Below are 16,528 nucleotides of genomic sequence, written 5' to 3' on the forward strand. Positions count from 1 at the left end.
TAGAGACACACAACCAATCATATCTAGAGACACACAACCAATCACATCTAGAGACACACAACCATTCATGTTATCCAGATCCATTTCAAGTTTCTCTCTAGTTTCCCCTGAAAAGCGGATCTGTGCTCGAAGCTTCCAGGCTCGGACCTGAGGAGGAAGAAGAAGGAGAGCGAAACTTTTCCTTCTTCTTCTTCTTCTTCTTCTTCTTCTTCTTCTTCTTCTTCTTCTTCTTCTTCTTCTTCTTCTTCTTCTTCTTCCCACCATCGGAACGAAGGTCGTGACTCGGCCTTCGTTCCGATGGTGGAAATCAGACGCTAATTTTCCCTCCAAAATAGGATCCGAACAAAGAGGGCCGGGAGAGAGACGGAGGGGAGCGAGTGTTTGGAGAGGGCGGGTAAGTGTGTCTGTGAACTGAGTGTTTGAGTGTCTGAATAAGGTGTGTGTGTGTGTGTGTGTGTGTGTGTGTGTGTGTGTGTGTGTGTGTCTGGCATCCGTCAGAACGGCGGCTCGCTGCAAACACAGTAAGCACAGTGCAGAGACAGAGAGCGAACGCCGCCGCACGCTGATTATGTATGCATGATTTAATCTGCGACTCAATAATATGCAAATATATTCATATGTTAGTTTCTTAATTAAAAATGCAAAGCAGCCCTTATGGTGATTTTTCCCTTTTTTTTTCTGTGATTTTTTTTTTTTTTTTTTTTTTCTTTTCAGTCCAACAAACGGAACATTTCGAGAAATTCAGCAAATTGCGGGGAAGCGCGACGGCGGGGGGTTAACTACGACAACCACGGGAAAAAAAAAAAAAAAAAAAAATTAGGACGTTCGGGGGGAGCTTCTTCAACTTCCTGGAGTTTGAGAGGAAACAAGGTGCGACTTGTTGAGCGAAACGTGAACTTTGTCGCAGCAAATTGCAGGCTTTTACTCGCTTTTACATTTTTTTCCCACGGCAGGAACTTTTAGCGGATCTGAGAATTCTAGAGCTCGCGGACGGACGTCTACATTTCCACCCAAATAAGATCGGAGTTAGCTAACGGCTAACGGCTAATGGCTAACGGCTAACGCTGTCGCAGCTTCACCTCCATGTTGTTCATGTCATCGTCCTGATCTTCTTTGCTGGTGTGGAGCTAAAGGTGCACGTCAAAGACGTTCGTGGAATGCTAAGCTAACAGGAGGAGGAGGCTACTTCCTGGAACCAAACTCCATTTACTTTCTAGGTGTTCCAGCGTCCACCTGAGCAGTGAAGTGATAATTAGCACCTTTTCCGGAAGCTAACCTAGCGCCCCGTGCACGACTCGGATCCTTCGCTAGCTCATGGTTAAATGCGCTAGTCCTAATTCTGCGTGTCAACCATTCACCCTATCATTGCCTATTTGTAAACTTTACATATTTTATACATATTTTATTGCCTATTTGTATATTTTATATATATTATCTATTTGTACGGTTTTATATTTGTATTGTCTTCCCAGGACTACAGATGGAAATTAGCTATGAGCTACAATCTGGTGCAAACATCTCTGCCTCTGCGCTTAATGTAATTGTACATTGTCCTAAAAAAACTTTTTAAATAAACTAAATTCACCATCAGTCGTCTCTTAATTCTCGTCTCTCCATCCGTCCTGATGGACTTTAAAACATTCACACCTCTACAACCAGAAAGACGCATCCGTTCACCCGCAGAAAGGATCCCAGAGCCGGCCCGCCATTGGTCGACGGCGTCGCCATGACGATTTGTAACGCCGGCGCTGGGATTGGGATTCACGGGTTCTCCTTTCTTTCCGAAGGGAAACCGGGTTTCCGAAATCTGTCTCCAGCTCAGGAATGCACGGGGGAACGCTCACATCTGCGGCAGGCATCCTCGTGCATGTGTGTGTGTGTGTGTGTGTGTGTGTGTGTGTGTGTGTGTGTGACGGGTCTGTTCTGAGGCCAGAAAGGCGCTGAACGTCTGCAGGCTGAGGTCATTCTACTGACAGGCAGCCTTTGAAGCAAACAGAGACAGAAAATCTCCAATGGTTTCTCTTTTTTTCTGAATTAAAGGAGATTTGGTCGGACGGCCGTCGGAACTCGGGCGAAACCGGACAAGGACGCTGGGATCGCTCGATCTGATCGGTGATCAATAAAGAAATAAACATCGCTCGATGCATCAAATCTATATAATCAGGAATCTACAAAGCTGCAAACTGTCGTCGGACTCGCATGCAAAGTTTGAACCTAAATTGGTCTTTGCAAGAAATAGCGATGCTGCTAATGTGGGGAAAATAGTTTCTGTGCTGGAATATTGTTATTTAGCATTTTTGAAATATGTGGATTGTACAAAGAGAAAAATAAGTCAAATGAGGGCAAAATAATTGGATTCAGTATCCATGAAGCCTCTCAACAATTTTGTTATCATTATCATTATTATAATAATAATAATAATTATTATTATTATTATTATCATTATCATCATCATTACATTACATTACATTGCATTTGGCAGACGCTTTTATCCAAAGCGACTTACAATAGAGCACATAGGGACTGCAAATACACTTGCAAATACACTTGCAAATATCATCATTATTATTATTATTATTGTTGTTATAGTTGTTATTCATTATTATTATTACTTATTTTTTATTATTATTATTTCTTTCACAATTATTATCATTTCACACAACAATAATAGTAATATATTAATATCATATATTTTCATTACTAGTAGTAATAACAATAATAATAATAATTGTTCTTCAATAGAGACCTCCAACTCTAAAATACATTTGTGTGTATGTACATTACAATGATGTTTGGATGAACTGAGGCTTTTTCACACAGATACACACGACACACACACACATACACATACATACATACATACATACTTGCATGTGTGCACACACACACACAAACACACACACACACGCATTCGCGCACGCACACACACGTTGAAGTCTTGTAATTAGTCTGGTTCCCACCTGACACAAAATGGCGGCGGTGCAGGACATTTTGGGGGCTGAAAGCCAAGTAGGGGCGCGCGCACACACACACACACACACACACACAATCAATCCTTGTGAAACATCTGCAAATGTTATGCAATACATCAATCAGACGGACTGAATGTTAAAGACAGATTTCCAGGTATTTCTTTCGTGGAGAGAAGTAGTGAAGCATCCACAGCATTTCTGAACACGGCTGTCTATCACTATGTGTGTGTGTGTGTGTGTGTGTGTGTGTGTGTGTGTGTGTAGGCGCGTCAGCTTGTTAAACCCTAAGGTCATCGCTGGCTGAAGCTCTGTGTTTCTTCAGTGTAAACACCGAAGCTGCTGGCGAGCATCTGCGGCTGCGAGACGTCAGCGTTCACACATGGACCGTCTTTTTATTTCTACTTATTTATCAAGACGTTCCATTCTAAAAATTCAAAAAGGAAAGTCTGATCCAAGTCAAAAATTTAATAAAATTTAAAAAAATAAAACCAAATAAAATAAAATAAAATTAAATTAAATTAAATTAAATTAAATTAAATCTAAATTAAATCTTGAATTTAATGTAATTTAATTAAAATAAAATAAAAAATAGAAATAAAAATAAATAATGAAATGAAATGCCGTTTATCTTTTGTTTAAAGTTGACAGTAACTATCTTGAATTCCTTTTTTTCCCTGCAGACTCCGGAAAGCCGGAGCTTGTTTGGCGAGAGCGGCGGTACCGACGGCGGCCTGCGGGGGGCAGCAAGCCTCGCCAAACCCGCGGGAGCCACACACTCGTCCCGCTTCCCCACTCGGCCCGCCGGGACCTCGGGCTCTCCGGCCGCGCCTTCAGGAAGGCCCCGAATAATTCGATAAACCGCTCCAAAGAAAACCGAAGGGAAAGAGAGAGGGGGCGGATCGGACGGTGGGAACGGACGAGGGTCGTCGTCACGGTTTGGACGAAAACACTCGACGGCGCCGGAAACCAGCACACACACACACGGAAAACGAACAAGTGATGGTCGTCACAGGTGGGCGAGACCTGGATCTGGATCCACAGGATCACAATGAGGGAAAACGGGCCTTCAGGGGAACACTGTGAGTGGGATTCCAGTGTGTGTGTGTGTGTGTGTGTGTGTGTGTGTGTGTGTGCAGGAAGGTCATGGGGATGTGCTTTTATTTTGAAATAATTCGCATCATTTAACAAAATAAAACATGATGCATGATAAAGAAATTTGGAAAAAAAGGGCATTGATAGAAAATGATTTAACACACACACACACACACACACACACACTCATTTGAATTTAGGATCATCTTTATAGAAATGAATTATATTTTGTCGGGTCATATAAAATTATATAAAAATTAGTGCTCCCTCTATTTAATATTGATCACATTCTATCTCTTACACACAAGATTATTCAGATATCGAAAATTAAAAAGAAAAAGTAAATTACATATATATATATATCTATATATATATATATATAGATATATATGTGGAAAAATAAATAAACGCGTGTTTTTAATCATTTCATTTTTTATCTTTCTTAACTTTTTGAAAGATGACCTTGAGTTTAGGATTCCCTAAGAAATGAGATGTATTGAGCGTGCAGACAGACACACACACACACACACACACACACACACACACACACACACACACACACACACCACACATACACACATACACAAATGTATATTAATTCTCAGCACCCTTTTTTTAAATATAGATCACATTTTATTCTGACACAAAATACAAAAATGAAAAAAAAAAATTAAACAATTTAAATATTTGATTTGTTTTGTTTTGTTTTTAATATATATATAAATATATATATATTTTTTTTTTTTTTTAACCCAAGGTCGTCTAACAAAAAGTAAAAAGTCAAAAAATCAAAAAAGACAAAGGATTAAAAGAACGATTAAACACACACACACACACACACACACACACCCACATACACACACGCCCAGGCACGCACATGCACATGCACACACATACACACACACACACACACATATATACATATGCACATATGTTTTTCTTCAGGGGATATTTAGTTCACATACACTTGATTGGTGGGTTTATCTGTATGTGTGTGTGTGTGTGTGTGTGTGTCCAAATGAGGTATCCAAAGGGGAAAAAGAGATAAAAAAGAGCAAATAAAATTAGTAAGTGTGCATTAGCAGCATATATCCTGACGCATGCGCCGGTCCATTTGGATTCTCCCTCTAATGTTTCCCTCTTACGCCTCCATTACCACCATTTTGGGGGATAATCTTGATTTATACGTGCGCTTTCCGCGTTTAATCGCTCGGCATCTGCAAGGCTCCGAGGACTCGGGGGCCATCGGCTCCCGGAAAAAGGGAGAAGAGGAAGGAAAAGCGAGGAAAAACAACAGCGAGGCGATTCCCCACGACCTGCTAATGTTAGCAACCGCCGCTTAATTTCCTTTTGATTACAAAGACGTCCCACGCTCTTCTCTCGAGTGTCGTTTAATTGTTTCTCAAAGTAAATCATCAACTCAGCAAACTGAATTTGACAAACAACAATAACAAAGTTGCGGCGCGGGGAGGCGAGAGGAGGCGGCGGGGAGAAGGGGTTCCTACGGCAACGGGGGAACGTGAAGGAAAAACAAAAAATCGTCACGATTGCAAAAAAAAAAACGGTGCGGAGGAAGGGACATCTCGACAAACGGGAAAAAACGACGAAGAAATCCGCGTACGAATCGCAAAACGAGCTCCTTCGCTGACGAACCGTCTTCGGATGTTTGTTCAAGAGTTAGCATTAGCCTAGCCGCGGGCCCGCTCTGCAGAGGGTCGTCCCGAAACGCACCCGCGTCCTCCCTTTACCGCCAGCACGAGTCGCACCATTGACGCCTGAAAGTGACCTCATATGTTCTCCCTCTAGGGTGGCGGCTTCCCCGGGGGCGGGGCTTAACTCACGGCCACCCGCCATTGGTCAAAGCTAGGATTGCATTATTTCTGTTATTAGCATTAGCAACGTTTGCAGAAGCAAATGAGAGAGGAGCTGGATTGCTAAAAACATGTTGTTTTGCAATATTTACTTATTTCATCTTAGTGCCGGTGATGTAATCAGCAGTAAAGCAACACACACACACACACACACACACACACACACACACACACACACACACACACAATGGACCCACAATGCAGGCAGAAGCCTTTGAACCTGCGCTGCAGTCGAGACATGAAGGAGTCACTTTGCGATGAGTGAGAAAAAGGAAGGATGATTACAGTGACCATGAGACGTCACACACACACACACACACACACACACACACACACACATGGTTTTGCAGCCATGAGTTTGTGTGTGTGTGTGTGTTTATGCCAGGTATGGTGGAGATGCGTGTCGCAATGAAGCGCCGCACTCACTTGAAAGCCGGCGCTGTGTTTGTGCTCCGAGCAGGTGCAAAGTCTGTGTGTGCGCTGGTGTGTGTGTGTGTCTGTGTATGTGTGGGTGTGTGTGTGTGTTTGTGAGCGCTGGTGTGTGTGCGTTACTGCATCTCTTCAGTAACCATCAGAGTAAAAACACCCGACACCATCAGAGCTCAGGAAGCCAGTTTTCAAGTCAATGTTGGTTAGTGCAATTGTGTTGTTGTTGTTGTTGTGTGCGTGTGTGTGTGTGTGTGTGTGTGTGTGTGTGTGTGTGTGTGTGTGTGTCCCTTACTCACTCTATTTTATTCATCCATTCATTCATCCACTGTATTCTCAGGTGTTTTTTACACACTTTACACACTTTAACACTTCCTGTTAAAGACGCTGGTGTAAAGACATTTACACACACACACACACACACACACACACACACACACAACAACACAATTACACACACACACAGGTGTGCACACAAACCAATGGCGGCAGAGCTGCCACGCGAGGCGCTAACCGGACTTTGCAAGAAACTTGGGTTTCAGTGTGTTTGCCCAAGGAGACTTTGTTGGGAACGGAACCCTTCTGGGCTCCAGCCAATCAGCTTGCAGTCATGAGTAAAACGTAAATAAGACTTCGGAGTCGTCGGGAGCGTTAGCGGAGACGCAGTGTGCTTCCGTCAGTAGCTCGTAGCTCGTCGTAGCTCAGTCTTTTCCCGGTCTGAGGGTGATGTCATTGTAAAGACTGAATCCACAGCTGATAGAGGAGCTGCAACAAGTAGGTAAACAACCTGCAGCGCCTGTCAAACTCTAACACGCCTTAAAATAAAATAAGTGGAATTAAGAAATACAAATGATCCCTAAATGTCCAGAAGGAAAAAAGATGGAAGGCGGCGTCCAGAAAGATGGGAGTGCATACGGAACAACGCGGCGTGCGTTGAATTCTCCGTCCAGGCGCCGCCATGTTTGCTAACGGACCTTGGAGGCGACCTTTGAACTGCAACCGCTTTGCCCCCGGGGCGGATGCGTTGCCTGGCAACCGGGGCGCCGTAAAGCACGACCTTTACCAGCGACCTCCACGACGGAAGGAGAACGCCAAGGTGTTTGGAAAGCAAGGTGAATTCCAAGTGTTTTTGATTCGCTCCCTGGAGCTCCGAGGAGCGGCTTGCAACCCCTGACTTGGGGTTCCGTGTAATTACCGCATTAGCGCATTAGCGCTTTAGCGTTGCATGTATTTCCGGGCGTTTCCGTCCGAACCACACCTTGCAAACGTGCAAGCTCGGCCGGCCGGACCGGACCGCGACCCCCCACGCTCATCGGGGACGAGAGTGCAGGAAGGAGGGCGATCAATGCATTCATCCAGATGAGGTCATTTGCATGATTCGTTTAATGACACAGAATTCCAGTTCACTGTCTAGCGCGCGGCCGCGACCCCAAGCTAACCGACTACAAACAACTTTTCGGCCTCTGGAGGACAATTTTTTCTTATTTTGTTGTTTGAATTTTTAAAACATCAAAAACAATAGAGATAATAAAGTAGTAAATTAATTATTACTATCATTATTATTATTACTATTGATTAGAATAAATATCCAGATGACATCTTCAATCATGTGAAGAAAAATAATAATAATAACAATAATCAACATCAAAAACAAAAAAAACAATAAACTGGTAAATAAATGATTATTATTATTACTATTGGTTAGAATAAATATCCATTTGACATCTTCAATCATGTGAAGAAAAATAATAATTACAATAATAATAATAATAATAATAATGACAACAATAACAATAATAATAATGATAATGATGATGATGATAATGATGATAATAACAACAATAATAATAATAATAATAGTAATAATAATAATGTTATGTTTAAAATAATAATAATAATAATAATACTGATATTAATAACAAATTATTATTATTATTGTTGTAAGCGTAAGTGTTGGTATTATTATCACTTTTAATGTCATTATTATTATTATTATTATGATTATTTCCATGATTATCTGATGAGAATAAAAATCCATGTCATATCGTTTCTTTTATTCACGTGAATGAAGAAATGCAAAACTAAAAATTGACCGAGAAGTGTGATAGATTTGAAAAATCAAAGCATCACATCAAAAGAAAACACCTCCGAAAAACACCATCAACTTTGCGTGATCCGAACGCGCTTCCCCTCTCCTCCCTGTTTCCTTTCCCCTCACACACACACACACACACACACACACACACACACACACAAGCGCAGCCGTCTGCCGAGGCTGATGCGCTGCAGGAAGGCGGGGAGGAAGAAGGACAAAGCGGGCCGAGGTCACCGGGAGGCGGACCCCCGCCGGGCCCGAGCCCGAGCCGACACGCCGCACATTCAGCCCCCGTTAACTGCCGATTAATGAGGTCAGGATCGGGAAGGGAAACCAGACGGGAAGGAAAACACGGGACCGGAAGGGAAGGAGGATCTGCCCGACGAGACACACACACTCGCAACTTTTGAAAATATCCGAAATTCTATCTTTCCGGCGCCGTTAAAACAAGTGATTCTTAAAACTGTGAATTTCAGGTGGGGTCACTTTGAAAGGACACACACACACACTCGCGGTGTGAACTTCACACACTCCTCTGCTGTCCGGTGCAATATTAACATTTATTTATTCCCGCTTACACTTCGTTACGTGAACGATTGCTCTTTTGCGCGGCTTCCCCGTCGCCGAAGCTGAATAACGGCGAGGCGGGGAAAGAGAGAGAAAGACGGACAGAAGGTCTGCGATCACTTACTGAGGACGGCAAACCGGGAGGGACCTTCCGCACTTTTTTTGTGTGGATCTCTGGAAGAGAAGAAAAAGACAAGAAAAGGATGAGCGAGAACTCGGCGCTCGGCGTCGGCGGCGCTTTGAAACGCTTCGGTTTTGAGGTTTGATTGATCAGCCGCGGAGGGAGGCAGCGAGGCCACGTCTCCCTCCCTCCGCCGCCACCGGGGTATTTACAAAGACCCCCCCCAAACAAACGCCACCCTCAATAAGATGCGGCGGATTAAAAAAAAAAAGAGCGATGTTTTCTTTTTCCTCGGGTGGGGCGAGAAGCAGGAGGACATGTTTGTATTATTTCTCAGGGTTTCTCTCAAAGGGAGCAAGGGAGCAGTCTATTAACTGGGAAGGTGAGACTTTGATGGAAAAATGAAAGAATGCTTTTTGGAAAGAGGCCCAGAGACATTGTGTGTGTGTGTGTGTGTGTGTGTGTGTGTGTGTGTGTCCTCTCAAGGGTAACGCTACCAAGGCTACATGGCGGCCTTTTATTGTCGTCTTCTCCGTATACTTTTCCCTTAAAGTCTCCTCCAAACGCACGGACGAATTGAGAGGTGGAGGCCACACACACACACACACACACACACACACACACACACACACACACGCTCCGTAGGAGTCGCAAACGGTGTTGCCGGGGGTCAGCAAAAGGTTGGATGGTACCGTTGGATTCGGGGGCGGGGACGCGTGGCGTTCGAAGGGGTTTAATCCCGCCGGTTGCCATGGCGACGCCTAAAAGCATCCTCAGCCGGGCGGGGTTCGGTTTTTATCTCCTCCTCGGCGTCGACGTCCAAACCCCGCGAGCATTTCGACGAATTCAAACCGAACCTAAAGTCCTTATCGTATCATATCATATATGACAAATTCCCTCCTTCTAAAACCTGAATATGACGGATATTAAAGATCGAGATGTTTTTAGCATAAATAAGGACTCACCCATGGAGTCCATGTGCAGCGTTCTCCTCCGCGGGTTGGCGCCGTAGTGCTGGTAGTACTGACCCGCCGCTTTGGTGGGCGAGGGGGCGCCGGGGCTCCCCAGACCCATCTCGCCGCCCAGGATCGACTGCTAGGAGAGAGACGGCGGAGGGTTATTCCGGCGGCGGCCCTCGGAGAGCAGACGCCGGCGATATAAAGGCCGATACGCGCAGAAAGCGGCGCCGCCAAAATGCAAACGGGATTAGAGCGTCTTAAAGGTGCGGCTCGGATTAAAGGGCGCAGAGCGAGGAGCGTCCGAAAACAACCGGATTCCATCTTTCTTGCTGAAATGTCAACGGCAAAAGCTTGATGTGTTTATTTTTGGATAATAGAGTGCATCAGAATATATGCAGCACAAACAATAAATATTATGTATCGTCATTACATGAATAGAAACTGATATATACAAATGTTGCTTATCTAAAATGCAGGTCTACATCTAAAATGCATAATAAGAATTATTATACACAGAATATACAATAATCATATAAATATTCATTGCATGAATACGCACGATAAACATACACATCCAGTGTGCACGTAAACACAGACCGACATCGAAAATGCAAAATCAGATTATTCTGCATTTTTGCGTTCATTCAGCGATTCTGCATCGTAAAAAAAAATATATATATATAGGAAATGTCAAGATATTAATTGTAGAGATGTTAATAGTGTAAATTGAGTGTCGCTTTTCTGAAAATCTAAAAGGTAAAATCAGACAAATTATATTCCGTATCATGAATCTATATCATCATTCAATAATGTTTAATTCCATTCAAAGTATTATTATTTTATCATGTCATAACTACATAAATGTTAACTATATACATATAAACAGTGTGCTTTTATATATATATGTATGCATATATGGAGCTATATATATATGCTGCTCCCCTGAAATATCTAAAATGTATATTCAAACAACATCTAGTTTAAATCATAAATCATATCGCAAAATTGTAAAATAATAATTCTATAAACATACATTGTGTATATTTAGAGCGCTGCTTATCTGAAATACAGGCCTAGATTAAAAAATGTATTTCATTTGAAAGCATTGAAAGGTGGCAACAATATAAACATATATATATATATATATATATACAGCAATAATGTTTCTTTTAATCGTATTTTTATTTTAATTTTAATTTTGACAGTCTGTTCCCAGCGGTTTTCCCCGCAGTTTGTGGCCGATTTGAACGTCTTCTAGGAGGTCCTTCCTGCTAATCCCGCTATTTTATCATTTCGATGTTTAGCGAACAGACCTTGAACACGATTCCGTACGGAATCGTAAACAGATGCCGCGCGACGCAACAAAACAAAGAAAACAAACATATTTTGCATTATTTTGCGGCGCCGGACGACGTAGCTGTCGGTCTGGAAATCATATGGAATCGTTCAGGAGACAATAAGCAGAGGCAGGTTCAAGCGACCGCTTCAAAAACAAAATGGACTTCTACACCGAGAACAGCCACACACTACAAATGCATCACATTGTAACATGTGTGTGTGTGTGTGTGTGTGTGTGTGTGTGTCCACTACAAATCAGTGTTAAGTTTGCCTGTATTTCAAAACAAGCGAACCGTTTAGAATCGACACGACCGCATATCCGACTCCTGCTCGCCCGAGCCTCGTCACACACACACACACACACACACACACACACACACACACTCGGAGAGGAGAGCTATGATGATCTACACTAGCGCTGTGATGATATTTACCTCCAAGCGAGGGGCCTCATGCCGCCGGTCATCTTGCGTCGCCCTGCTCTAACTTCACCTCCCCGTCTCTTTATCGCCTTCCTTCGCCGTACGAACCCCCCCTTTCCCCGCCAAAAAAAAAAAAAAAAAAAAAAAAACCCAAACAACCCCCGCATTGTGCGAGTAATTAAGTTCAGTGATTCGGGAGGCAACAAGTGGCGCCCGGGTTGGACCGACCGGGACGGGGCGTTTTTTTTTTTTTTTTTTTTTTTTTTTTGGGGGGGGGGGGGGGGGGGGAGTTACAGCAGAGGATTGGATTTCTCTCCTCTTCGTTAAGTAATTAGTGTGCGGCGCGGACCTCGCCGAGGTGTGTGTGTGTGTGTGTTCGGACTCATCTGAATTCCGATCGGGGAGTCGGAGACAACAAGAGTTAGCGGGGAAGGAGGCCGGGGGCTTTTCTCATGCTAAGCAGATCCTAAGTAGGCCAATTACAGGCCGGCCTCGGCCTCACAGCCCATTCTACCGCTTAAAACAAAAGGGCCCTTGTCCTAAATAAAGTCAGCCTCACACACACACACACAGGAGAAGGAGTCACACACAAAAGGCACACACACACACAATGACGCGCCGACTCCTCGTCCCGCTCCTCGGCCCGTAGCTTTCGGTGTGTGTGTGTGTGTGTGCGTGTGAGGAAAAAGGGGGTTCCCGCTAAAACAAAACAAACAAAAAAAAAAAAAGCCTCGCATTGATTGTGGCGCTTTTATTTCTTTTCTTTCCTTTATTTCTCCCGGCGCTCGAGCGTCCAGGCGGGCCAGACCGTCGTCACGGTAACGAGACCAGACAAAATACCCGTCCGTCTCTCCGGACGTTTCCCGCTACCTGTTTGTCTCGCCGTCGGGACGCCGAAGAACGGACGCCGATTAACAACAAGGATAAAAACGTTCACTCTTAGCGGAAGACTTGTTAGCGCGAGTCAAACCGATAAAGGTTAAAATGGCGGAAACCGTCAGGGGCTCACGGGCCGGAAGAGTCCGACCTCCTCGCCGTCGGTTCGCTGGAGAGAAAACGTCCGAGCGGCGAGGAGTCGGACGCGACAAGTATCCGGATTACTTTGACCATCACGAGGGTCAGTGGAGGCCCATTTTCCTCCCGTTGCTCTTTTGCTTGTTATTTCATTCTTGTGCTTGCACACACACACACACACACACACACACACACACACACACACACACACACACACACACAGAGGGCTGTGTCTTGCAGAGCTGACCAGGCCTGGAAGCCCAGCTGCTCACAGAGACAATATTAACTAAGATAGATGAGCAGAGACGGAGACGGAGACACGTATATCCGGCTGATTTAAGGAGTAACTGTGGATTTGAATCGTGACCTTCGGCGCTAGAAGGTCACCAGGCCTTGTTTCTCCAGGGTTCGGTCGGGCTTCGGCTCAGGGAACGCCGTTTGGCTTCCCGAACTTGGCCGGACTTCCCGCAGGGACGTCTGGGAGTGCGGTCACACCGATCGGGTCGGCTTTATGGAGTCTCATTGTTTGTTTATCTCTTTTAGCCTCTCAGGACCTTCTGTTTGCGAGACGTCCAAGACTTTCCCCGAGACTTTTAGGGCTAACGGAGGACAAATAGGACCAAAAAAAAATGCAGGGATTTCTCCGGAAGGGACGTGTCCTCACATAGGAACATTACCCATCGCGCGGGATCTTCTACGTCTGTTCTGTGGAACCATCTTGCCATCTCCCTGGCCTTGAAACCTTCCTTAGAGTTAGCATTAGCATAGCCTATCCCGTCACGCACCTCTCATTCCTATCCAATCCTCAATCAATCCACGACAGGAACCTCGAATCTTCTCCCAAAGGTTCTCGTGGGCGTAGCTTGACGTCCACGACTGTTAGCACGCGACTGTCGGCGCTATAGGAATTAGCGGAAGGAGATCATTCGCGGCTGTCCCTCTCAAACCTCATCGCAGAAGACCGCTAGCTTAGCTTGGCCTCTCTTTACATTAACACACTCCCTGCAGGAGGCTCCAAATATCCACCGGTTAGCGGGTCAGTAGGATGTGAAGAGACGGTCCAAGCAGGTTGGAATGGGTGGAGAAAAGTGTCAGGGGTACCAAGAGATAGAAGAACATCAGCCAGAATAAAAGGAAAGGTGTACAAGACAGTGGTGAGACCAGCGATTATGTTTGGACTAGAAACTCTTCCAATGACCAAAAGACAGCAGGCAGAACTAGAGGTTGCAGAGATGAAGATGTTGAGGTTCTCTTTGGGAGTGACCAGGATGGAGAGGATCAGGAATGAGTCTATCAGAGGAACAGCACATGTTAGATGTTTTGGAGAGAAGGTCAGAGAAGCCAGACGGAGATGGTCGGGTCATGGACAGAGGAGGGATAGAGAATATATTGGTAGACGGATGCTGGAATTGGAGCTGCCAGGCAAGAGGTCTGGAGGAAGACCAAAGAGAAGATTTATGGACGTAGTGAGAGAAGATATGAAGGTAGTTGGTGTGAGAGAGGAGGATCCAGAGAATAGGGTTAGATGGAGAAAGTGGACTCGCTGTGGCGACACCTGAAGGGAAAAGCCCAAAGGAGAAGAAGAATCTGTCACAGGGGTGCAGGACATGTATGACCGAGACAAAGTGATGATTGAGATGTTTTGGACATGAACAAAGGAGTGTTCATGTCCAAACCATGGTGAAGATCTGGGTAGAAGGTTGCTGAAGGTGAATCTGCCAGGCAGGAGGTCTGGAGGAAGACCAAAGAGAAGATTTATGGACGTCGTGAGAGAAGATATGAAGGTAGTTGGTGTGAGAGAGGAGGATCCAGAGAATAGGGTTGGATGGAGAAAGTTGACTCGCTGTGGCGACACCTGAAGGGAAAAGCCAAAAGAAGAAGAAGAAGAAGAAGAAGAAGCGGGTCAGTAGGATGTGATGCTAGGTGCGGACATCTGAAGCTACAAGCACGTTTTCTGGAGCTACAAGTGCTTCTACATCGTCCTCCTGGCTTCCTCTCGGGTTTCGGTCGGCGTGAGCAGGAGCGAGCAAAGGCTCAGATGTCATCAATTTCCAGCGTCCAACGATGAGAGACAGAGTAAGAGAGAGAGGCAGGAAGAAGTCATTAATTACCAGGAAGTGCTGGCAAGGCAGTGGCGCACCTGTACGCCAGCTTCGCTCCAGCTGACAGACACGTGTGTGTGTGTGTGTGTGTGTGTGTGTGCAGACTTGCTGAGTGCGCGCACACACACACACACACACACCCACACACACTCCAGAGGGACCGAAGCCCAGGGGCTGCAAAGACCGAAGAAAGACCGTCCTCGATGGAACCGGACCGGAGAAGAAGTCAAATCTAGATACTCTGAAACGGCTGACATATAAATGGATTTTCCTTTCAATTATTGGTTCAATATCTGTCCGATCACCCTGAGGAACCTCAAGCAGACAAGATGGAGGCTCCACACGGAAAGGAATCCAAGCCTTCTGGCTGTGAGGCGAGAGGCGATATTTCTCCAGAACACACTGTCGCAGTTTTATTCAGCGGACGGTTTAAATCCGACAGAAGAAAGAAGAGGGTTTGCCGCCGAAGGACACCTCGGCACCGTCGTTCCTACGTGGCGTTCCTCTCGTCTTGAAAACACCTCTCCCCTTTGTTTCACCGACATCTTGCTGCCAGACGAGAGCCTCGGAGAGCCAAGAGGCTTTTTCTTTTGTGTTACACAACACCACTGTTGAGAGGAGAAAAACTTCCCCCTCGTCTTCCTCGTCCCCCATCGCTATTGGACGGGATAGAAGTAAAGCGAAAGAGAAACGAAAGAAAAGGCAGCATGTTGAGGACGCTAACTGCTAACTTGCCGCTGACGGATTACCTAAAACCCGAGCATGAGGGGACAGCTGTCGCCACGGAGATATGGTGCTTCATCAACCGAGGAACCCAAGGAAGAGCCTTGACGCACTATTGGTGCGACGTATTCGGCCAACAACATTCACCCATTCACACACAGACTCACAGCTGCAGCAAAGCCGCTAACCATACCGCCGCGAGCAGCCGGTGTCTTCCCTTGGACAGCCGGAGGAGCTGGGAGGTGAACCGCCGACCATCTCCACCCGAGCCGAGCCATGTGATCGGTACTCGCTGCTTCAGTACTCTGGTGGATGGTTCAAGGGTTCCACTTTTGTTCAAACGAAGGACAACCCCGTTAGCATAACAACCCTCCCGACACCAAGTTCCTGCAGATCAACCATTTACACAACAAGCCACCATAACCCGCCCAAAAACCGTGCTAATGGTCTAAAGAACTAAAGAAGCCTCTCGGATAAGGAGCTGAAACAAGAAGATTTACACAAGAATTCAGCCTGACCCGGATGACTGAGGACCTCCACAGACATCCAGGGAGGGTTCAAAGTGTCCAAGGCATCGGCCTTCTTAACTCCAAGGCGCCCATGACTCTTTCCTTAGCACTGCCTATGTCCTTTCCACATGGCTGCACAGTTTGTATCTGACCAAGCTCTCGGGTATGCCCGGTTTTAACCTGCAGAAACAGCACTGACTGCGTGCAAAGTACAAATAATGCGAGCTGAGCATCGATGGTACAGCGAAATGACCCGTCCAAACAGCGGGTCGTCCCAGAAAGCATGAGGTCCAGCTTGACCAAACACGGCGTGACGA

The 16,528-nt window shown here is 45.4% G+C and overlaps 1 protein-coding gene across 11 annotated transcripts in view; it reads right to left on the bottom strand.

The window, feature by feature from the left end:
- The window catches only part of tcf4 (transcription factor 4), a 184,614-nt gene that overhangs the window by 66,029 nt on the left and 102,057 nt on the right, over positions 1–16,528 (bottom strand). For 5 of the 11 annotated variants that reach the window (XM_086170647.1, XM_086170651.1, XM_086170655.1 and 2 more), the window contains 2 exons: positions 10,110–10,239; positions 9,148–9,197 (listed from right to left, as the gene is read on the bottom strand). In XM_086170647.1, coding sequence (XP_086026773.1) covers positions 9,148–9,197; positions 10,110–10,239 — 180 coding nt within the window. Of the gene's footprint in view, positions 1–9,147; positions 9,198–10,109; positions 10,240–11,875; positions 12,013–16,528 lie in introns of those variants that run through there. The other 6 variants (XM_086170648.1, XM_086170652.1, XM_086170646.1 and 3 more) reach the window with 2 other exon arrangements.

Source organism: Fistularia commersonii, chromosome 23 (genome assembly GCF_037954325.1).
Source record: "Fistularia commersonii isolate RoL2024-O1a breed Wild chromosome 23, RoL_Fcom_v1.0, whole genome shotgun sequence".
Classification (NCBI taxonomy): Eukaryota; Metazoa; Chordata; class Actinopteri; order Syngnathiformes; family Fistulariidae; genus Fistularia; species Fistularia commersonii.